The sequence below is a fragment of the Petromyzon marinus genome, chromosome 16 (genome assembly GCF_048934315.1).
Source record: "Petromyzon marinus isolate PM22_M1 ecotype Great Lakes invasive population chromosome 16, UKy_Petmar_22M1.pri1.0, whole genome shotgun sequence".
Classification (NCBI taxonomy): domain Eukaryota; kingdom Metazoa; phylum Chordata; class Hyperoartia; order Petromyzontiformes; family Petromyzontidae; genus Petromyzon; species Petromyzon marinus.
In genome coordinates, this window is record NC_133682.1 from 10460645 (window position 1) to 10483829 (window position 23185).

At 51.5% G+C, this 23185-nt stretch overlaps 1 protein-coding gene across 2 annotated transcripts in view; it reads left to right on the forward strand.

Annotated features, from left to right (window-relative positions):
- LOC116942837 (ligand of Numb protein X 2-like) overlaps nt 1–23185 on the forward strand; it is a 77815-nt gene that overhangs the window by 38108 nt on the left and 16522 nt on the right. For both annotated transcript variants that reach the window (XM_032955189.2, XM_032955190.2), the window contains 3 exons: nt 17147–17370; nt 19994–20092; nt 20835–21034. In XM_032955189.2, the coding sequence (XP_032811080.1) occupies nt 17147–17370; nt 19994–20092; nt 20835–21034 (523 nt within the window). The remainder of the gene's footprint in view (nt 1–17146; nt 17371–19993; nt 20093–20834; nt 21035–23185) is intronic.

Below are 23185 nucleotides of genomic sequence, written 5' to 3' on the forward strand. Positions count from 1 at the left end.
TCGCGTGACGCCAACTCGCTCGCGGACGGAATTTTTCCCGAACGTCGAAAAAAAAAAAGAGAGATGGGCCCTTTGCCACTCTGCGAGGTTTTTGCCGGTTTCATTTTTTTTACGCGTTTACGTTAAACGTAACGTCTTAACTTTGATGATAAGCCAGTCACGTTGATGACTGGAAGGCTGAGGCCACATCGTAATTATAAAGCGGTACACCACCGATTAGCACGGTTGGCTGCGTATGGTGCAAAATAAGTTCTACGTAGATAAATACATAATCTCTACCAACAAGACCACAGCACCGCCAATACTCCGATCCCTTCGCTTGCTCCTAGTCCAGTCTCGGATCACTTTCAACATCGTACTCTCACCTCCTTTTAGATCCTCCATGGACTCACCTCTACCTGCCTCTCCTCTCTCATCTCACTCCACTCCCCTCCACACACTCTCCTACCTCTCCCCTCTCATCTCACTCTACTCCCCTCCACGCACTCTCCTGCCTCTCCCCTCTCATCTCACTGCACTCCCCTCCACGCACTCTCCTACCTCTCACTCCACTCCCTCCTACTCGCGCAGAGGCCCATAGACTCACGAAGAGCAGACAGAGACCCATAGACTCACAGAGACCCACAGACTGATAGAGAGACCCTTAGACTCGCACATAGCAGAGAGAGACCTGCAGACTTACAGAGACCCAGAGACTGACAGAGAGACCTCTGGCTGGCTTCCCCTTTTTCTCTTCCGGACGCTATATAAACCCACGGTGTAAAGTGCATGAGCTCGCTGCTATAGCTGGGGGTCTACCGTCTCATGTTTCTTGCATGGGTTTCAGGGTTATTGCATTTGGGTCACTGAGCCCCATGTGGGCTCAGAGAACAATCTGGAAATGTGACGGTTGTGGGGGTAGGCGGGGCGGCACGCGCGCTCTGCTGTCCCACAGAAATGGCCCTCGGGGGCAAAAAGTCAAGTTGTGTTAGTGTCAACGCTGCACCGCGTTGGGTCACTTAACAGCACTTGCCCCGCGTCTGCTAAAAGCCACATGGGGGATCTTTGTCTCCACTCGGTGGGCACATGCATTATCCCTGTTCCATGTGGTTCTTCGGCCGTTTGAAGGGTAATGAATGCGATAGGTGCACAGTGATTGATGGATTGATTACAGTTTACAGCCCATTGATTGATTACGCTGTTAAACATGTGTGGGAGTGTGCTGGCGCTTGGAATGAGGGTTTTTCCACTGCTCATTTGCTGTTGCTGGCATTTTTGGTTAATCTGCGTTGAACATTACGCATGTGTATGGCAAGCTCCAGTTTGTGCTGAATGCACCGAGTGGGCCAGCCTTGGCAGGTGGCGCACATTTCAATAAGCTCAGCAGGTTGATGATGTGACGACGACGATCATATGATGGTGGTGATGATGACACTGATGATAATGATGATGGCAATGATAATCATGAAGCATTTAATGAGAACGATGACGATAATAACTGATGATGGTGACCGATGGTGATGATGATAATGATGATTATAATCGTCATGTTTGTGATAATATCAGCAATACTGTTGATGGTGACGACGGCAATTTGAAAAAATACGACGAAGCTCTTGGTGACAATCGCAGCATTGATGAGGATGCTGATTGATGAGGATGGTGATTGATGAGGATGGTGATGGTGAACCAGTTGCCCTGGGTTGGGATTTGAACCCATCGTATTGTAAGGGTGGGATTCCCGTTTCTCTTCCAGCCACTCGTAGTGCACATGGACATGGGCATTGCCGCCCTGTAGGGTAGGAGGCACGCACGGTGGAGGGTGTACATGCGTGTGGGCTCGTGTGTGTGCGTATGTGTGTGCATGCGTGTGCGTGGGGAAGCGGTGGTGTAGCGGTTAGCCACGAACCCGGCGGCCAACACCAGTAACGATTGTCTGAACCGGGTCCTGGACCACCCCTAGGTCGACTCAGCCTCAAATGAGTAACTGGTGCGACGTGTAACCATCGCCACTAGGGAGACAAAGGTGGTTGGTTTGGGTTGTGGTGCTGGCCACCCACCCCCTCGTGTGCCGTGTCAGCCTTAATAGGTGCTCGCTAACAGCACTTGCCCCAACACTCTGTTCAGGCTGTACGGGGGATCTTTGTCTTGTGCTGGATACTGACTAAAACACGTCACTGCAAATTACCACTTCCTTACGTAAGAAAACCACAGAAGGTCTTTGTGTGAATTCCCCTACGGGCCGCACCTGTCTTCATTGTTAGCAAATATGCGTAATATATACACACACGTGCAGCAACGCAGTACACAATATGCACATCGGCGATGCATCACGTACATGCAGCGACACTCTTATACAGCCGGTGTGTGCAGATCGGCTGAGTAGAGAGAGATAGAGAAACGTCAGTGCCATCATCATCGGCATCGTCGTCAGCCCTTCAGGGTCATTAATAGGGGACCATCGAGTGAGGCCGCTTCACTCCGCGGTGATGGCCGACTCAAATGTCGCTCTCCAATCGCGGTTCGCCACGTCCAGGGCTTGAGAGGAGCCGGGTGGTGCGGTGCAAATTGCACGCGGGCAGTGAGCGCGGTGAGCCAACCACTGCGCCGCACAGCCCGCGCCCGTGTATTCACGCTTTCGTCTTCGCGGAGAAGAGTCGTGCATAGGGCAGACGGCATTCCCAGCTGGAGCAACATTGGCCATCCTTGCCCACCGACCAAACCAAAGAACAACAACAAAAAAAACCTGCGCATCATAGATGCGGCTAAGCCCGAACAATAATATCCTAAAAATAGCCGTGAATATCCCCGCGTCAGCACTGCCGCGTGCACGCCTAATGCTCCGCTCCTCTCCCGCAGCAGCAGCAGCAGCAGTCTCACTCGTTCTGCTGAACCGAGCTCTTTGGCTTCCGAGTGAGTGGCTGCCGTGGCTGTCTGTTTGTGTGTGTGTTTGTCTGTTTGTGTGTGTGTGTTTGTCTGTTTGTGTGTGTGTTGTGTGTTTGTGCATGCGTGCATGCATGTTCCGCTCGTGCGCAGTGCCGGCCTTCATAGGTGCTGCTACTCGCTACCAGCACTTGCCCCAACAGTCTGTTAAGGCTATACGGGAGGGGCATCTTTGTCTTTCTTTGTTCATGGCTGCTATCACTCACGAGCCCAAGACGGACAGAAACCGTGAGCACACCCCCCCCCCCCCCCCCCCCCCCACTGCTTTTGAGTGGGTAACAAGGCCACAAGCAAAAATATGCATGAATCGACACTCACCAACCGACACTCACCAACTGACACCCACCAACTGACACCCACCAACCGACACTCACCAACCGACACTCACCAACTGACACGCACACACACTTACCAAATATCCCCAATATATCCTTAACAGACTGTTGGGGCAAGTGCTGTGAGCGAGCACCTATGAAGGCCGGCATGGCACACCAGGGGGTGGGTGACCAGCACCACGCCCAGCCACCTTTGTCTAAACCCTAGTGATTACACACTGCACCAGGTACTTATTTGAGGCTGTGTTGGCCGAACAACAACACACACCAACACACACACCAACACACACACAAACCAGCACACACAAACCAACACACACATCCACCACACCAACACACATCCGCAACACCAACACACACATACACAAACCAACGCACACAACACCAACACACACACAAACCAACACACATACATACACACGAATCAACACACAACTAGGGAGACGCAGAAAGCCAGGTGACACTGCTGCTGAGCGAGCACTGCTCTTCTGCCCAGTGGGACGTTGCTGCCTGATAGAGTTCCAGGGGGAGTCTACCGGGGGGCATCCTTACCAGATGGCCGAACCACCAACTGGCTCCTCTCAATCCGGAGGAGCAGCTGCTCGACTCTGAGGCTCTCCCGGATTACCGAGCTCCTCATCCGATCATGGAGAGTGAGCCCGGCAACCCTGCTGAGAAACCTCATTCCGGCCCCTTGTACCGGCGATCTCATCATTTCGGTCATTTCCCAAAGCTCATGACCATAGGTGAGGGTGGGAATGTAGATCGACTTGTAAACCGAGAGCTTTGTTTGAGAACTCAGTTCTAGCTTCGCTACCACGGAACGGTGCAGCGTTCGCAGCACCGCAGACGTCGCACCGATCCGCCGGCCGATCTCTCGCTCCCACTCACCATCACTCGCGAACGAGATCCCGAGGTCCTTAAACTCCTCCAGTAAGGGCAGCTGTTCCCCCCTCACCTGGAAAGAACAATCCACCATCTCCCGGGAGTGAACCATGACCTCCGATTTGGAGGTGCTGATCCTCATCGCGCCTCACAATCATCACGGGGCCTGGAGATTGAACGTCCTCCCCCTGGTCTGCACGGGTCCTACGGTGTCCTCCCACCGCTATAGAAACACACAATCGAATCTGTATGGGCCAAACATCCCAATGCTGAAATATTGGCTGCAAATTACTCGAGTGCGGGTCACACACTATTTAAAAAAATATATTTTAAACAATTTGATTTATTCTGAATACAAAATAAGTAGATGTTTTACCCTTTCTGGAAAATAAACAGGAGGTCTAACACCGTTTTGAGACTAGGCTCAAAAGAAAGCTGTCTCTGGTGTGGACCAATCAGTTTCAAAGACAATGCCACATATATTATCAGAGTGTTTTTTGTTTGCATTCTGACCACAAATATTGTGGTGAATGCAGACATGACTCCTTGTAAAACGTTTCAGTTTGGTGTTTTAACATCTTAACACAGCTGTTTTGTTGCCAGAATAAAGGGGAAAAACATATTCTCAGATGTTCAAACACCAAATAGATTTGCAAGGCATCCTGCTTTACCACACGTCAATTGTGGCAAAACAGTCAAACAAACATGCACTGATAATACGATGCATTGTCTTCGAAACTGATTGTCCTACACCAGAGACAGCCTTGTTCTTTATGGCCTCGTCTCACCACCAGTGTCAGACCAGAGGACACCGAAAGGGGAACAGCACAAAGACAATACCACACGGAGCAGAGCATTTATACCTCGTGTTGAGGAGTTATCTATATATAGAGGAAAATTTGTGAATGTGTGTCTGTTGGAAATGTTTAGCATACTTCCTGACATGCAACAAACTTGCAATTTGGCATGTGGGCAGCTTCCAGACTGTACACAATGCAAAAAGTATAAAAATACACTTTTGTATTTTTGGGGGGGGCGCAATAATGGATGTAATGTTCTGCACGGCAAGTGAGCGGTGACGTCACATCATTGATGTCACCCGCATGCTACCAGCGTCACGCAGTGCCTGCTGACGTCACGCATCCCCCCCCCAACCCTCCGCGTTGGCCGTGTATTAATCCAAGACAGGAATCCAAGTCCCGGGCGAAGCCGGGTAGTAAAGCTAGTGTCTAATATATATATTTTATTTTACCAGGTAAGGCCTACTGAGCTACATAGCTCTTTTTCAGAAGCGACCTAACCACAAATGATAGCTCAACGAAGCGCATTATCACGCGGAAGTTTAGAGCTTACAGACAAAAATAGAAGCCAAATACTCTAAGCGTGTATTTCTCAATGTGAAGGGAAAACCCGGAGGACCCGGAGAAAATCCACGCCACCACGGGGAGAAGATGCAAATTCCAAATATGCAGGCGTCAGGAGGTCGGGATCGAATTCGCGACCTCCTGTATACCAGGCGGGGCAGATAACATCTCCTAGCCACCGTGACACGCAGCAGGAACAACACATCGCCCTTTCCCCCGACTGCGAAAACTTGTCAGGATGCTCTTTAAAAGTCTTGAGACTCACTTTCCTGGTTAAACTAGCGTCATCATCGTCGTCATCGTCATCGTCGTCATAATAATACAAACACTCCGCAACGTCTCTCTGCACCTCGAGGATAATTTCCAAGTCAATTGTTATGCTTGCTCATGATTTATGCAAACGGCACACTAATGAGGTGATCATGCTTTTCGCACTCATTACACACAGAGCGCTCGCCACAAATGAACCACAATACCTCGCTGTTCTTGTCAGGGAGCATGAACCATCACGTGAACTCCGCTCATCGTCGCAGCAGCAGCAGCGGCTTTTGACGAACCATCGAACAAAGACGGTCACCGCATCGCGCGCTTTCAGATGCGTTTCTGCGGCCGTCTGGAATGCTCTTAATTCCGATATTAGGAAGCCACTGGAGCTGTGCACTTATAAATCATCTAGGATTTAAAACTCAATTCTTCAGAACTGCTTTTTGTGTTCAGTTTGTTGTCTCTCCAAGTACGGTGCAAAAGAAGTTCAATATATGCATATGCACGTGTCACATCGAGTGTAACAGAGTGAACAAACTCGCACACGGGACACGGAGCAAATAAACAACACACACACAAAAAACAAATATGAACGAGACAAAAAAATATACATGTACCATAATCGAATCTTGACTGAAATCGCGATCGTGAATCGTGAAAATTCCTTGAATCGCCGCTGGGTGGGGGCGGAGGGACGAGGTGGAGGTTGAAACATTTCACGGCTCGTAATTAAGTTCCCTTCACTGGGCTGCAGCGTAATGATGATGATGATGATTATAACGAGGGATTGTCGGGGGCCATGTGTTCGTGGGTGGGGGGGGGAGCGGGGAAAGTGGCAGCAAATCCATGGATTAGTTTCATCGTGGTCGTCGCCGTGCGTGCTTGCGTGTGAATTACACGCGTTGCACTCGCTAACGGCACGCTAATTGGAGCACATCATAGCGGTCGGCTTAAGAGCGCTGAGCTGGCTCATGCGGGGGGGGGCGGTGGTGGAAACTCGACTCGCTTCAGGTGCTGGTGGAACCCAGGAGTCGAACCCAGGATCTCGGCGTTCCTGGCGCGGCCTTCTGACACGGTCGGACATTAACAACCTGGGCCCCCCCCCCCCAAAAAATATATACCGGCGAAAGCCCACTTAGCTACATAGCTCCTTTTTAAGAAGCGACCTGTCACGAACGATGGCTCGACGGCGTGGCTCATCACGTGCAAATGTAACGCGGCCAAATAATTCTTAGACGCGTGGTGCTCATTCCGACGACGAGCACGTTTCCTGAATCTTTCCCCGGTCCCCCCTGCCCCTCTTATCCACCCAGCAGAGCAAATTGGCACAGCACAGTTTGGCGATTGGCGCGGGTCGTGTGCGGTCGGGTGAAGTGTGGGTATACTTGCACAACGTACTCCCGCGCCCCTTCCGTGAGTTGTCTGGCCAGTGTAAAAGTGAAGGCCAAAATTACAGTGCAGTAAAACCTTGGATTGCGAGCATAATTCGTTCCGGAAACGTGTTTGTAATCCAAAGCACTCGTATATCAGTTGTGATCACGTGACGCTCGGCAGTACAAAGCGTATATACGTATTGCTCGTATTACAACACCTCGCTCGTTTTTCAAATTAATATTTATTTAAATTTTTTGCTCGGCTTGCAAAACACTCGCAGACCAAGTTACTCGCAATCCAAGGTTTTACTGTACTTGTATTTATACTGGAAGAATCCGATGAGCTATGAAGCTCTTTTTCACAGATGTCCAGTTGTGGCCAGAACGTTACAATAACAATCAACACGATATGAGTGCAAAGTCTAGGAAAAGATAAGCAAATCACTAAAAAATGCAAATAAAACGAAACTAAAATTTGATTTAAAGCTTTCGTGACTGCAGAGATTCATATTCTTGGTTCTTTCGGTAAAGTCACGTAGAAGGGAAACAGTAAAATAATAAAAATATAAAACAATAAAATTCTCACGACATTTCGACTGCAACACAAGCAATCATCATCAGGTGTGAAAACCACAGCAAGAAAATTTGAAGAAAAAAATAATTCTTGCTGTGGTTTTCACACCTGATGATGATTGCTTGTGTTGCAGTCGAAACGTCGTGAGAATTGTATTGTTTTATATTTGTATTATTTTATTGTTTCCCTTCTACGTGGTGACTTTACCGAAAGAACCAAGAAAATGAATCTATCTTACATTACCAGGTAATTCCCACTGAACTATTTGCTTAATTTTCAGAAGTGACCTGCGCACAACTCATAGCTCAACAAAGTGGCTTATCAAGTGGACTTTTATAACATCTAAACAATCTAAATACTCTAAAGGGAAAAACCAGAGGATCTGGGGAAAAAATCCACCCGACCATCGGGGGGTCGGGGGGGGGGGGGAGAGAGACACGCAAACTCCAAATATACAGCAGGTGTCAGGGTCGGGATCGAACCCATGACTTCCAATATACGAGCTGAGCTAGTCATCATCTCGATGTCTCTTTCATGGCGAAAATATCTTACAGGATCGATCAATCGATCGATCGATCCTTGAGGTGTATCGTCTCACTCGCGAGGGCGTCCATCGATGTCCACGGCTTTTTTTTTGCCGGTGTCAACAAAAGCTCCCGAGAAGCATCGCTCCAGAAGGCCCATTAAGACTGACGGGACCGATGCAAAATAAACGTGATCCTGTCGTTCAGTGCAGAGACAACATCTCTGGCCTGTTTATACGTCGTCGTAGTATTATTATTATTATGTAATAACGGTTTAACTGATGTGGCATTGCTTTTGGGACTCTTAGCGATATATAATTAGTTGCATAACTACAGCCATTTGTCAATAAAATGCCGGACGAAGGGTTCTGTTGCCCAGTTACAAATTAAAACGGTTGCCCGCTTGAAATGTAACATTTGCGCAATAGAATTCTACGATGCCCCATTAGTTCACTTGAAATAAAAAATAATGTGGATTTGCGTGGCGTTTAAATGTACAGTGAGGGAAAAAAGTATTTGATCCCCTTCTGGTTTTGTACGTTTGCTCACTAACAAAGAAATGATTAGTCTATAATTTTAATGGTAGGTTTATTTGAACAGTGAGAGACAGAATAACAACAACAAAAATCCAGAAAAACGCATGTCAAAAATGTTATAAATTGATTTTCATTTTAATGAGGGAAATAAGTATTTGACCCCTCTGCAAAACATAACTTAGTACTTGGTGGCAAAACCCTTGTTGGCAATCACAGAGGTCAGACGTTTCTTGTAGTTGGCCACCAGGTTTGCACACATCTCAGGAGGAATTTTGTCCCACTCCTCTTTGCAGATCTTCTCCAAGTCATTAAGGTTTTGAGGCTGACGTTTGGCAACTCGAACCTTCAGCTCCCTCCACAGATTTTCTATGGGATTAAGGTCTGGAGACTGGCTAGGCCACTCCAGGACCTTAATGTGCTTCTTCTTGAGCCACTCCTTTGTTGCCTTGGCCGTGTGTTTTGGGTCATTGTCATGCTGGACCCAAGATTTGACGGTACATGGCCCCGTCCATCGTCCTTTTGATGCGGTGAAGTTGTCCTGTCCCCTTAGCAGAAAAACACCCCTAAAGCATGTTTCCACCTCCATGGTTTGACGGTGGGGATGGTGTTCTTGGGGTCATAGGCAGTATTCCTCCTCCAAACACGGCGAGTTGAGTTGATGCCAAAGATCTCCAATTTGGTCTCATATGACCACAACACTTTCACCCAGTTGTCCTCTGAATCATTCAGATGTTCATTGGCAAACTTCAGACGGGCATGTATATGTGCTTTCTTGAGCAGGGGTCCTTGCGGGTGCTGCAGGATTTCAGTCCTTCTCGGTGTAGTGTTACCAATTGTTTTCTTGATAACTATGGTCCCAGCTGCCTTGAGATCATTGACAAGATCCTTCCATGTAGTTCTGGGCTGATTCCTCACCGTTCTCATGATCATTGCAACTCCACGAGGTGAGATCTTGCATGGAGCCCCAGGCCGAGGGAGATTGACAGTTCTTTTGTGTTTCTTCCATTTGCGAATAATCGCACCAACTGTTGTCACCTTCTTACCAAGCTGCTTGTCAATGGTCTTGTAGCCCATTCCAGCCTTGTGTAGGTCTACAATCTTGTCCCTGACATCCTTGGAGAGCTCTTTGGTCTTGGCCATGGTGGAGAGTTTGGAATCCGATTGATTGCTTCTGTGGACAGGTGTCTTTTATACAGGTAACAAGCTGAGATTAGGAGCACTCCCTTTAAGAGTGTGCTGCTAATCTCAGCTTGTTACCTATATAAAAGACACGTGGGAGCCAGAAATCTTTCTGATTGAGAGGGGGTCAAATACTTATTTTTCTCATTAAAATGCAAATCAATTCATAACATTTTTGACATGCGTTTTTCCGGATTTTCTTGTTATTCTGTCTCTCACTGTTCAAATAAACCTACCATTAAAATTATAGACTGATCATTTCTTTGTCAGTGGGCAAACGTACAAAATCAGCAGGGGATCAAATACTTTTTTTTTTTCCCTCACTGTAGCTGCATGCAAAGATCGTTATTTAAAACAGCAACGGTGACATGATTAAACGTGTTTTTTTTTTCGTCTTCCTCAGTGTCATTGTTAACACATCAGGTACTCGTTCAAGGCTGAGCTGACCCAAGGGAGGTCCGGGAATGTTTCAGATATTCGCCACTTTTGGTCATCGGAGGGAATCGACGTCGCATTGTTGGGTTCATAGTGCGCTCACCGCTCTGCCACCACTTCTCACACACTCGCACGCACAGGCTCACAAAGATAAAGATCCCCCCCCCCGTGTAGCCTTCACAGACGATTGGGGCAAGTGCTGTTGGCGAGCGGCACCTATGAAGGCCGGCGCGGCACACGAGGGGGTGTGGGTGGCCAGCACCACGCCCGACCGCCTTTGTCTCCCCAGTGGCGATGTTTACTACACACCGCACCTGGTACTCATTTGAGGCTGAGTCGACCTAGGGGAGGCCCGGGACTTGTTCAAGTAAATGTTCACTGGTGTTGGCCATGTGCGGGAATCGAACTCGGTTCGTCGGGTGCGTAGTGCAGCGTAGCGCTAACCGCTGCGCCACCGCTCCCGACACACACAGCCACGCAGGTGCGCGCAGGCACGCGCGCACACACGCACACACACGCACAGACACGCACACACACGCACAGACACGCACAGACACGCGGGCGCGCGCCTCCTTGATGCTATCGTGCGCTTTCGATGTAAACTTCTGGTGAGCTTCGGAGCTCCCATGACGCGACGCCGGACGCAGGGACGGCTCTTTGTGTTCGCGGGAAGCCTCCCCTCGCTGGAATGTCCCCGTGGAAATCTCCGAGGAACAAAGCTAAGATTCAGATTGGAGAAAGAAAAAGAAAATCCTCATTCCTTATCGGTGGCGTTCACCCCGAGGCACCGGCGTGCGCGCACATCTTTGCTTCATCGTCATCTCCGCGAAAGCCCCACTCACGTTCGTTGTGTAAATCAACGCCGGCCGTTGTTGAGTCACGCAGAGGCTGCCCCTCTTGCTCGTATGAACGTGGAATTTCCACGACTGGCTTAGGGGCCGCCAATGGAGATAAACGCCCGCCCCACAATAATTTGTGCGCGGCAGTGATCACAATGATGAAATGTTCTTTGGGAGGTGCCCGGGCGGGTCAGAGGTCAGATGTAAACTGGCACCTCCGAGATGCTTGATTAAAAAGTGGGTTCCACCTGTGCATCCGTGATTGAACTTGGTCCTCCGATGGTAGTGAGTCAGTGGTCTCAGCCAGGTTGCCGTTTGCCGGACGAAAGTCTACAATTGCATAAAATGTTAGCTCTGCAGTTGATTTGACTAAGTTCCTTTCCCCCGTTGAAAATGTCAGCCCTTTGGCCGCCGTGCGACGAACATCGCTCTCAGCGACAGAGCGAGTCGGGGAAGTGCAGCGCCCCCCTCGCGTGGAAAGGAAGCCCCTTGAATGGCTTCAGAAGGAGTTCTATACCATCTACTTCCCGCGGGCTGTTCCCACTCGTGGAGCGAAGCGCCGCCGCTTTCCGAGGGTTCCGAAAGAACACGTCTTCCCGTGGCGTGACTGCAACGGCGCGAATAGAATTAAATTATCGGTGAACAAAAATGTTTGAATAGAGTTTATTTTATCAAGGGTAGCCTCCTCCGGGTTCTCAAGGCTCTCTGTCGAGCTTGGAATGTTTGACCAGTTCCTACTTGAAATGACATTTTTTCGGCCTCGCCACCTCCTTGCTGCATTGCCTGCTCGTACAGGCGGCTGCAGGTCTTCCGAAAATCGTCAGGGATGTCGCAATCGTCGCCGGATTATTTTTTACCAAATGCCGGTTACGACGAATCGGGGATCACACGCCGCGCTTCGATTTGGCACGGTTGGCTACGTACGTCGCGAAAGAATTTCAACGCGCGCGCACACACTCATACTCTCGCAATATCTCCACTCATTCATTGATTCACTCGTTCTATAAACTAACCCGTTTTTTTAAATTTACCTGAAAAGGCCCATTGAACTGCTTTATTAGCTCTTTTTCAGAGGCAACCTGGCCACAAATGATAGCTTATCAGCAAGTGGAAATTTATAGCAGCCAAGTACTCTTAAACACGTGAATTTGATTCTAAATGCGGAGGGAAAATCCGCAGACACCCGGAGAAAAAAAATCCACGCGACCATAGAGAGAGGGACATTCAAAATCCAAATATACAGCAGCAGGCCTCAGGGTCGGGATTGAACCCACAACCTCCTGTGTACCGGGCGAGGTACTTCACATCTCGCTCGCCACCTTGGTAAATGGCTATTCATTAATTCGTGCCCGAGCTCGGACGTGGGGAGATAAGATCACTTTGGCTTAGCGTTCCGCCGGCGCTGCCAACGCCGCCACCGCCGGCTTGCGTTATGAATGTTAATGCGATTTGCGGATAGCGGAGGTCGCGCAACGGGCCCGGTCGTTGTCACCCGAGGAGATTACGCCGTTCCGTGGCGTCACGACCAGAATTCTAAGTTGGGTCTCGCCGTGACCACATCGCCCCGTCCAGGTCGCTCGGGCAAAAAGGACGGTGTGTGTGTGTATATTTATATCAGCCTAATCTCCTTGCGGCCTAATGCGGGAGCGGCGCAGCCTGTGTGTGCGCGCGGTGTATTTTTTGCACACTGTAAAGAGTTCACGCGGATCAATAAGATTGATGGTGACTAGTAAAAACAAGTCGTAGATTTCGGTTGGGTGATTACGTACTTTTTGGGTGGCTGTGAGAGCCAGTGACGCGATTTCCACCTTCCTGTGACGGGGGGAACAGTGCCTCGAGATAAAGGTCAAGGCAGTTCCCCCACTTTCGGTGGAACTCGTGCCCTGCTAACGGCTCTGAGCAGCCACTCGTGCAAATTCCACATTCCTATGATGAGGAGCGGTGGAAAGTTCATTCGGGGGACAACTGCTGCTGACTCGCCACAAAAGTGGTTGCTCATTTTCTCCGACCCTTGGAGGGGACCCCGAGCCGAGTCAACCCTTGGCCGGATTTCGGGAAAACTCGCAAACCTTTCCGATGTTGGGAGTGGCGCGACGTCGTAAAGGCGAGCGGGGAAAGAAAAGGAGCAAACTCAACGTTTCGCGTCAAAAAATATAACACACGAGGTGGCGGGGTTTATTAACGACGCATTTCCCTGAAACCCCCCGTTGCCTTTGCGTGCGCCCGCTCGCCCCTTGGTGGAACGTAATCGGCTGCATGGCGGTTTCGCTCGAGGCTTTCCCGCAGCGGGGAAAAACAAAAAAGAACGTCGTCGGCGGCGTCGTTTAGCGGCGAGTTACCGTGAAATAGCGAGAACACCGCCCGATCATTTTTATTTTAATCGCAAGCGAAGAGCCACAGACAGCAGCAGCAGCAGCAAACGGCACAATTAGAAATTAAATTTCTCACTTGAACTGTATCTGCTCCTTTCCAGTGTGTATGCCTACCAAAGTAATTAACTGTGTGCCACCCCCCCCCCCCCCAACGTCTCAGTAATGTGGAATTTCTACCGTTAGCTCGGAGTCACCGTTTTGAGCAGGGAGAGATGGTAGTAAGCCTGTCAAGGACCGGTCATCCTCGCAGCACAGGCGGCTTTTTGCTGGCCATCGAACAAACACGGTCGCCGCATCGCGCGACGCTGTCAGATGCGCTTCTGCGGCCGTCTGGAACGCTCTTCCTTCCGATATTAGGAAGCCATTGGAGTTATGCAAAAAAAATGTATTGTCTAGATTGAAAAGTAATTTCGTTGGAACTGCTTTTTGTGTTCAGTTTGTTGTCCTTCCCCCACACCTCTGGTTACCAACGGTTGGCTACGTACGGTGCAAAATAAGTTCAACATACATCCGTAATTATTTTTGGCTGTGCTTTCGCATCGATCGATGTGCCGTCGAGGTGAGAGGTAATTGCTGTTTTCATGGCAGTAAAAATCGGTACCCTGGGAGGTGGCCCCAGGGGATGGTTCAGCTGTCGGAGGGCTGAGGTTATGCCACTGACATCCTGGGTTTAAATCCAGGCTTCTGCCACCTATATATATTAAAAAAATAGAACAATGTTTTTGTTTTTACGAGGTAACATCACAGCCAGTGGTGTTCCATGCTAATCTCTCACAATGCAATGGCCACCCCCACAGCTTCGTTTGTCAAGATTTCTCCGATCTTACTTTTACATGCAAATTTCATCTCTAGCCCCGCCCACTGACCCTTGGGCTACACCCATCTCTAGCCCCGCCCACTGACCCTTGGGCTACACCCATCTCTAGCCCTGCCCACTGACCCTTGGGCTAGACGCATCTCTAGCCCCGCCTACTGACCCTTGGGCTACACCCATCTCCAGCCCTGCCCACTGACCCTTGGGCTACACCCATCTCTAGCCCTGCCCACTGACCCTTGGGCTACACCCATATCTAGCCCCGCCCACTGACCCTTGGGCTACACCCATCTCTAGCCCCGCCCACTGACCCTTGGGCTACACCCATCTCTAGCCCCGCCCACTGACCCTTGGGCTACACCCATCTCTAGCCCCGCCCACTGACCCTTGGGCTACACCCATCTCTAGCCCCGCCCACTGACCCTTGGGCTACACCCATCTCTAGCCCCGCCCACTGACCCTTGGGCTAAACCCATCTCTAGCCCTGCCCACTGACCCTTGGGCTAAACCCATCTCTAGCCCCGCCCACTGACCCTTGGGCTAAACCCATCTCTAGCCCCGCCCACTGACCCTTGGGCTACACCCATCTCTAGCCCCGCCCACTGACCCTTGGGCTACACCCATCTCTAGCCCCGCCCACTGACCCTTGGGCTACACCCATCTCTAGCCCCGCCCACTGACCCTTGGGCTACACCCATCTCTAGCCCCGCCCACTGACCCTTGGGCTACACCCATCTCTAGCCCCGCCCACTGACCCTTGGGCTAAACCCATCTCTAGCCCTGCCCACTGACCCTTGGGCTAAACCCATCTCTAGCCCCGCCCACTGACCCTTGGGCTAAACCCATCTCTAGCCCCGCCCACTGACCCTTGGGCTACACCCATCTCTAGCCCCGCCCACTGACCCTTGGGCTAAACCCATCTCTAGCCCCACCCACTGACCCTTGGGCTAAACCCATCTCTAGCCCCGCCCACTGACCCTTGGGCTAAACCCATCTGTAGCCCCGCCCACTGACCCTTGGGCTACACCCATCTCAAACCTTTATAACTCCCTGCCTTAGCAGCTCTCCCGCTATATTTTTCACCTGATGACGATTGCTTGTGTTGCGATCGAAACGTCGTGATATTGTTATTATATTTATTTTATTATTTTTCTATCTACGTGGCTTTACCGAAAGACCTAAAGAATACAAAGATACCCCCCCCCCCCCCGTATAGCCTTAACAGACTGTTGGGGCAAGTGCTGCTCGCGTTCATCTATGAAGGCCGACACGGCACACGAGGGGGTGGGTGACCAGCGCAGCACCCGGCCGCCTTTGTCTCCCCAGTGGCGATGTTTGCACATCACGCCAGGCCCTCATTTGAGGCCGAGTCGACCTAGGGGAGGCCCAGGACCGGTTCAGATAATCGCCACTGGTGTTATTATTTCCCTTCGACGTGACTTTACCGAAAGAACCAAAGAAGATGAATCCTTGCAGTCACGAAAGCTTTAAATCGAAATGTTAAGGATATCGTTTTTTTGGTCGTGCCACAATCTCACAGTGGAGTGCATGGGCACGCAAAGACCCCCCCCCCCCCCCCCGACTGGGCAATGGAAAGTAAGGGTCACTGAGTTTCCATTTTGTAAGAAGTCCTCTGAGCAGCGTCTCGTGCCGCTCTCTGCCATCGTAACGGGGGGGGGGGGGGGGGGGGGCACGCTGCTCCGTGAGATTCCCCAAGGGATTCGTCGTTGCCATTGTCCCGATGCCCGTGTCACGTCTTGGGATTAATTGGTAAAGGTGCCCAAAAAGGATAGGAAGATAAAGGTTCCCCGTTCAGCCTTCACAGACTGTTGGGGCAAGTGCTGTTAGCGAGCAACATCTGAAGGCCGGAACGGCACGTGAGGGTTGATTGGCCAAAACCACGCCCGGCCGCCTTTGTCTCCCTAGTGGCGATGTTTTTACACATCGCACCAGGTGCTCAATTGAGGCTGAGTCGACCGAGTGGAGGAGGCTCAGGACAGGTTCAGATAATCGTCACTGGTGTTGGCCGTGAGCAGGAATCGAACCCGGGTCGCCAGGTTCATAGCGCAGCGCGCTAACCGCTACACACACACTGACACACACACACTGACACACACACACACTGACACACACACACACTGACGCACACACTGACACACACGTGTGTCTCGTACACATTGATAATCCGGAGTAATGAATCGCAAACAATGTCAGCGGGCTGCGACACACGAGGCGGCAAATCTAAAGCGATCCGTGAGTTCCACCACGATCCCGAATCATGGATCTGCTCCGCGGTGTGCAGGAAGTCGCAGCTTCGATCCCGACCCTGACTCCTGCCGTCTATTTGGAGTGTGCGTGTCTCTCTCCCCCCCTCTCTCTCTCTCTCTCCCCGTGATCTCGTGGATTTTTCTCCGTGTCCTGCGGTTTTCCCCCCTTCCTTCCACGTTTAGAATCGACATCACGCGTTCAGAGTATTTGTCTGCCGCTAAAAATTCCCGCGCGACGGCAAGCCACTTCGTTGAGCTGTCGCTCGTGGCAGGCAGGTCGCTTCTGAAAAAAGTGCTGTACAGCTCGTTGGGGCCCTTGGCCGGTGAAAAATACCAAAAATAGTTTACGAGTTTTAAGTAGATTCACCGCTCACGGCGGCCGTGGCACCGCCGTTGCCGCGTGCCGGCCGTGCTCGGCGCTCGCTCACCGGGGCCGCGGGGGCGGTCGTTGTCCGGTGCGCAGGTGCCCCGGCACAGCGGCGTTCCGCGAGGCGGAGGAGAAGCGGCGCAAGGCGGCGGCGGCGGCGGCGGCCGGGGGGAGCGGCCACGGCGCGGACAGCTCGGCGCAGCACGCGTTTGCGTTGCTCAACGCCGGCGTGTGCTCTGTGGAGGCCATCGCGCTGCTCTCTGACGAGCCGGGCCTCGTCAACCCAGGATTCCAGCTCAGCTCCGAGGAGGAGCTCGACAGTCGGTTCCTACACTTGCTCGCGTGTTCACTCGCTCGCTCACTCGCTCGCTCACTTGCCCACTAGCTCACTGGCTTGCTCGCTCACTCGCTCGCTCGCTCGCTCACTTGCCCACTAGCTCACTGGCTTGTTCACTCACTCGCGTGTTCACTCGCTCGCTCACTTGCCCACTAGCTCACTGGCTTGTTCACCCACTCGCGTGTTCACTCACTCACTCGCGTGTTCACTCGCTCGCTCACTTGCCCACTAGCTCACTGTCTTGTTCACTCACTCGCGTGTTCACTCGCTCGCTCACTTGCCCACTAGCTCACTGTCTTGTTCACTCACTCGCGTGTTCACTCGCTCGCTCACTTGCCCACTAGCTCACTGTCTTGTTCACTCACTCGCGTGTTCACTCGCTCACTCACTTGCCCACTAGCTCACTGACTTGTTCACTCACTCGCGTGTTCACTCGCTCACTCACTTGCCCACTAGCTCACTGGCTTGTTCACTCACTCGCGTGTTCACTCGCTCGCTCACTTGCCCACTAGCTTACTGTCTTGTTCACTCACTCGCGTGTTCACTCGCTCGCTCACTTGCCCACTAGCTCACTGTCTTGTTCACTCACTCGCGTGTTCACTCGCTCGCTCACTTGCCCACTAGCTCACTGTCTTGTTCACTCACTCGCTCACTCACTTGCCCACTAGCTCACTGACTTGTTCACTCACTCGCGTGTTCACTTGCTCGCTCACTTGCCCACTAGCTCACTGGCTTGTTCACTCACTCGCGTGTTCACTCGCGTGTTCACTCGCTCACTCACTTGCTCACTAGCTCACTGGCTTATTCACTCACTCGCGTGTTCACTCACTCACTTGCCCACTAGCTCACTGGCTTGTTCACCCACTTGCGTGTTCACTTGCTCACTCACTTGCCCACTAGCTCACTCACTTGCCCACTAGCTCACTGACTTGTTCACTCACTCGCATGTTCACTTGCTCACTCACTTGCCCACTAGCTCACTCACTTGCCCACTAGCTCACTGACTTGTTCACTCACTCGTATGTTCACTTGCTCACTCACTTGCCCACTAGCTCACTCACTTGCCCACTAGCTCACTGGCTTGTTCACTCACTCGCGTGTTCACTCGCGTGTTCACTTGCTCACTCACTTGCCCACTAGCTCACTGGCTTATTCACTCACTCGCGTGTTCACTCACTCACTTGCCCACTAGCTCACTGGCTTGTTCACCCACTTGCGTGTTCACTTGCTCACTCACTTGCCCACTAGCTCACTGACTTGTTCACTCACTCGCGTGTTCACTTGCTCACTCACTTGCCCACTAGCTCACTGGCTTGTTCACTCACTCGCGTGTTCACTCGCTCGCTCACTTGCCCACTATCTCACTGAGTTGTTTACTCACTCGCGTGTTCACTTGCTCACTCACTTGCCCAATAGCTCACTGGCTTGTTTACCCACTCGTGTGTTCACTCGCTCACTCACTTGCCCACTAGCTCACTGGCTTGTTTACCCACTCGCGTGTTCACTCGCTCACTCACTTGCTCACTAGCTCACTGGCTTGTTCACCCACTCGCGTGTTCACTCACGTGTTCGCTCGCTCACTTGCTCACTAGCTCACTGGCTTATTCACTCACTCGTGTCTTAGCTCACTCGCTCGCTTGTGTGTTCACTCACTCGCGTGTTCACTCGCTCACTCACTAGCTCACTGGCTTGTTCACTCACTCGCTCACGCTGTTGGTGGGGTTGTAGTCACGCTCTTGATGGGGCTGTAGTCACACTGTTGGTGGGGCTGTAGTCACGCTGTTAGTGGGGCTGTAGTCACGCTGTTGGTGGGGCTGTAGTCACGCTGTTGGTGGGGCTGTAGTCACGCTGTTGGTGGGGCTGTAGTCACGCTGTTGGTGGGGCTGTAGTCACGCTGTTGGTGGGGCTGTAGTCACGCTGTTGATGGGGCTGTAGTCACGCTGTTGGTGGGGCTGTAGTCACGCTGTTGGTGGGGCTGTAGTCACGCTGTTGGTGGGGCTGTAGTCACGCTGTTGGTGGGGCTGTAGTCACGCTGTTGGTGGGGCTGTAGTCACGCTGTTGGTGGGGTTGTAGTCACGCTGTTGGTGGGGCTGTAGTCACGCTGTTGGTGGGGCTGTAGTCACGCTGTTGGTGGGGCTGTAGTCACGCTGTTGGTGGGGCTGTAGTCACGCTGTTGGTGGGGCTGTAGTCACGCTCTTGATGGGGCTGTAGTCACGCTGTTGGTGGGGCTGTAGTCACGCTGTTGGTGGGGCTGTAGTCACGCTGTTGGTGGGGCTGTAGTCACGCTGTTGGCGGGGCTGTAGTCACGCTGTTGGCGGGGCTGTAGTCACGCTGTTGGCGGGGCTGTAGTCACGCTGTTGGCGGGGCTGTAGTCACGCTGTTGGCGGGGCTGTAGTCACGCTGTTGGTGGGGCTGTAGTCACGCTGTTGGTGGGGCTGTAGTCACGCTGTTGGCGGGGCTGTAGTCACGCTGTTGGTGGGGCTGTAGTCACGCTGTTAGTGGGGCTGTAGTCACGCTGTTGGTGGGGCTGTAGTCACGCTGTAGGTGTTGCTAGGCGTAGTGCGGCTGGCTTGACTGTGCCGTGCTGGGCCGTGTCGCCCCTGTAGACGATGGAGACACGGGCCGGCGGACGAGAGGCTCCAGCAGAGACAGCGCCGCCCCCTCACGCAGCGACAGCTCCTCCGGCGGGGAATCGTCCGGCTCCGGTAACGCCCTCACCGCCACCGCCAATACCGCCATTACAGCCACTACCGCCACTACCGCCATTACCATCACAACCGCCATCAATTCCGCCACCAATACGCCATCGCCAATACCGCCACCTCCACCGCAATCACTACTGCTGCCACCAAATCCACCACTGCCATGAACTTCACCGCAACCACCACCAACTCCACCGCAACCACCACCAACTCCACCGCAACCACCACCAACTCCACTGCAACCACCACGAACGCCACCGCAACCCGCTACCGCAACCCACCACCCACCACCAACTCCACCAGCACCGCCACCAACTCCACCATCGTCACAACCGCTGCCATCACCGCCACCAACTCCACTGCCACCACCGGCACCACCAGGGCCGGATCAAGGCACGGGGCTTTAGGGGCCGCAGCCCAGGAGCCACCGCCAGCTGGAGGACCTCCAGAAATGCTGAACTCTACTTGTTGTTAGCCTTGCAAAAATATTCCTTTTTTTTCTTTAACTTTGTTTTCCTTTGGGAAAATATTACTGGGGGCCTCACAGCACCTGCACCCCAGGGGCATACACAATCTGAATCCGGCCCTGGCCACGACCGCCGCCAATTACTGCCGACGCCGTCGCCGCCCTCACCACAGCCACCACTGCAATCACCACCACTGTGACCGCTGCCGCCGCTACTTGGCCCGCCGCCACCCCGCGCCGTGTTGACGCGTTGCGTGCTCCCCGCCGGCCGCGGGGCAGAGCTGTCCCCGGGCTCGCCGGTGCGCGAGGGCGCCGTGTCGACCCTGGAGCTTCGGCGTGCCGACCCCTACGAGGAGCTGGGCGTGATGGTGGTGGGCGGCAGCGACACGCCGCTCGACAGCATCGTCATCCAGGAGGTGCTGAGGCCCGGCCTCGCGAGCCGCGACGCGCGCCTCCTGCCGGGGGACCGCATCCTCAAGGCACGCGCGCACCCCCAGAGACAAACTGTTTCATCATCATCATCATCGTCGTCGTCGTCGCGTGTGTGCGTACGTGCGCATGCGTGTTGCACGTACGTGCGCATGCGTGTACGTGCGCATGCGTGTGCGTGTACGTGTACATGCGTGTGCGCGTACGTGTGCATGCGTGGGTGCGCCCGCTCGTTGTCCTACCTGCACCTCCGGTGGCTAAGTTTGGTAACGTACATCACGATTCACGGGCACATGGTGTGTATAGTGTAGTGGATAGTGTAGTGTATAAGAGTGTAGTGTATAGTAGTGTAGCGTATAGTAGTGTATAGTGGTGTATAGTGTAGTGTATAGTGTAGTGTATAGTGTAGTATATAGTGTAGTATATAGTGTAGTATAGTGTAGTGTATAGTGTAGTATATGAGTGCAGTGTATAGTGTAGTGTATAATAGTATGGTGTATAGTGTAGTGTATAGTGTAGTATAGTATATAAGAGTGTAGTGTATAGTGTAGTATATAATAGTGTAGTGTATAGTGTAGTATATAAGAGTGTATATAATAGTGTAGTATATACTAGTGTAATGTATAGTGTAGTATATACTAGTGTAGTGTAGTATATACTAGTGTAGTGTATACAGTGAGGGAAAAAAGTATTTGATCCCCTGCTGATTTTGTACGTATGCCCACTGACAAAGCAATGATCAGTCAATAATTTTAATGGTAGGTTTATTTGAACAGTGAGAGACAGAATAACAACAACAAAATCCAGAAAACGCATGTCAAAAATGTTATAAATTTATTTGCATTTTGATGAGAGAAATAAGTATTTGACCCCCTCTCAATCAAAAAGATTTCTGGCTCCCAGGTGTCTTTTATACAGGTAACGAGCTGAGATTAGGAGCACTCTTAAAGGGGGTGCTCCTAATCTCAGCTTGTTACCTGTATAAAAGACACCTGTCCACAGAAGCAATCAATCAATCAGATTCCAAACTCTCCACCATGGCCAAGACCAAAGAGCTCTCCAAGGATGTCAGAGACAAGATTGTAGACCTACACAAGGCTGGAATGGGCTACAAGACCATTGCCAAGCAGCTTGGTGAGAAGGTGACAACAGTTGGTGCGATTATTCGCAAATGGAAGAAACACAAAAGAACTGTCAATCTCCCTCGGCCTGGGGCTCTATGCAAGATCTCACCTCGTGGAGTTGCAATGATCATGAGAACGGTGAGGAATCAGCCCAGAACTACATGGAAGGATCTTGTCAATGATCTCAAGGCAGCTGGGACCATAGTCACCAAGAAAACAATTGGTAACACTATACCGTGAAGGACTGAAATCCTGCAGCGCCCGCAAGGTCCCCCTGCTCAAGAAAGCACATATACATGCCCGTCTGAAGTTTGCCAATGAACATCTGAATGATTCAGAGGACAACTGGGTGAAAGTGTTGTGGTCATATGAGACCAAAATGGAGCTCTTTGGCATCAACTCAACTCGCCGTGTTTGGAGGAGGAATACTGCCTATGACCCCAAGAACACCATCCCCACTGTCAAACATGGAGGTGGAAACATTATGCTTTGGGGGTGTTTTTCTGCTAAGGGGACAGGACAACTTCACCGCATCAAAGGGACGATGGACGGGGCCATGTACCGTCAAATCTTGGGTGAGAACCTCCTTCCCTCAGCCAGGGCATTGAAAATGGGTTGTGGATGGGTATTCCAGCATGACAATGACCCAAAACACACGGCCAAGGCAACAAAGGAGTGGCTCAAGAAGAAGCACATTAAGGTCCTGGAGTGGCCTAGCCAGTCTCCAGACCTTAATCCCATAGAAAATCTGTGGAGGGAGCTTAAAGTTTGAGTTGCCAAACGTCAGCCTCGAAACCTTAATGACTTGGAGAAGATCTGCAAAGAGTGGGACAAAATCCCTCCTGAGATGTGTGCAAACCTGGTGGCCAACTACAAGAAACGTCTGACCTCTGTGATTGCCAACAAGGGTTTTGACACCAAGTACTAAGTCATGTTTTGCAGAGGGGTCAAATACTTATTTCCCTCATTAAAATGCAAATCAATTTATAACATTTTTGACATGCGTTTTTCTGGATTTTTTTGTTGTTATTCTGTCTCTCACTGTTCAAATAAACCTACCATTAAAATTATAGACTG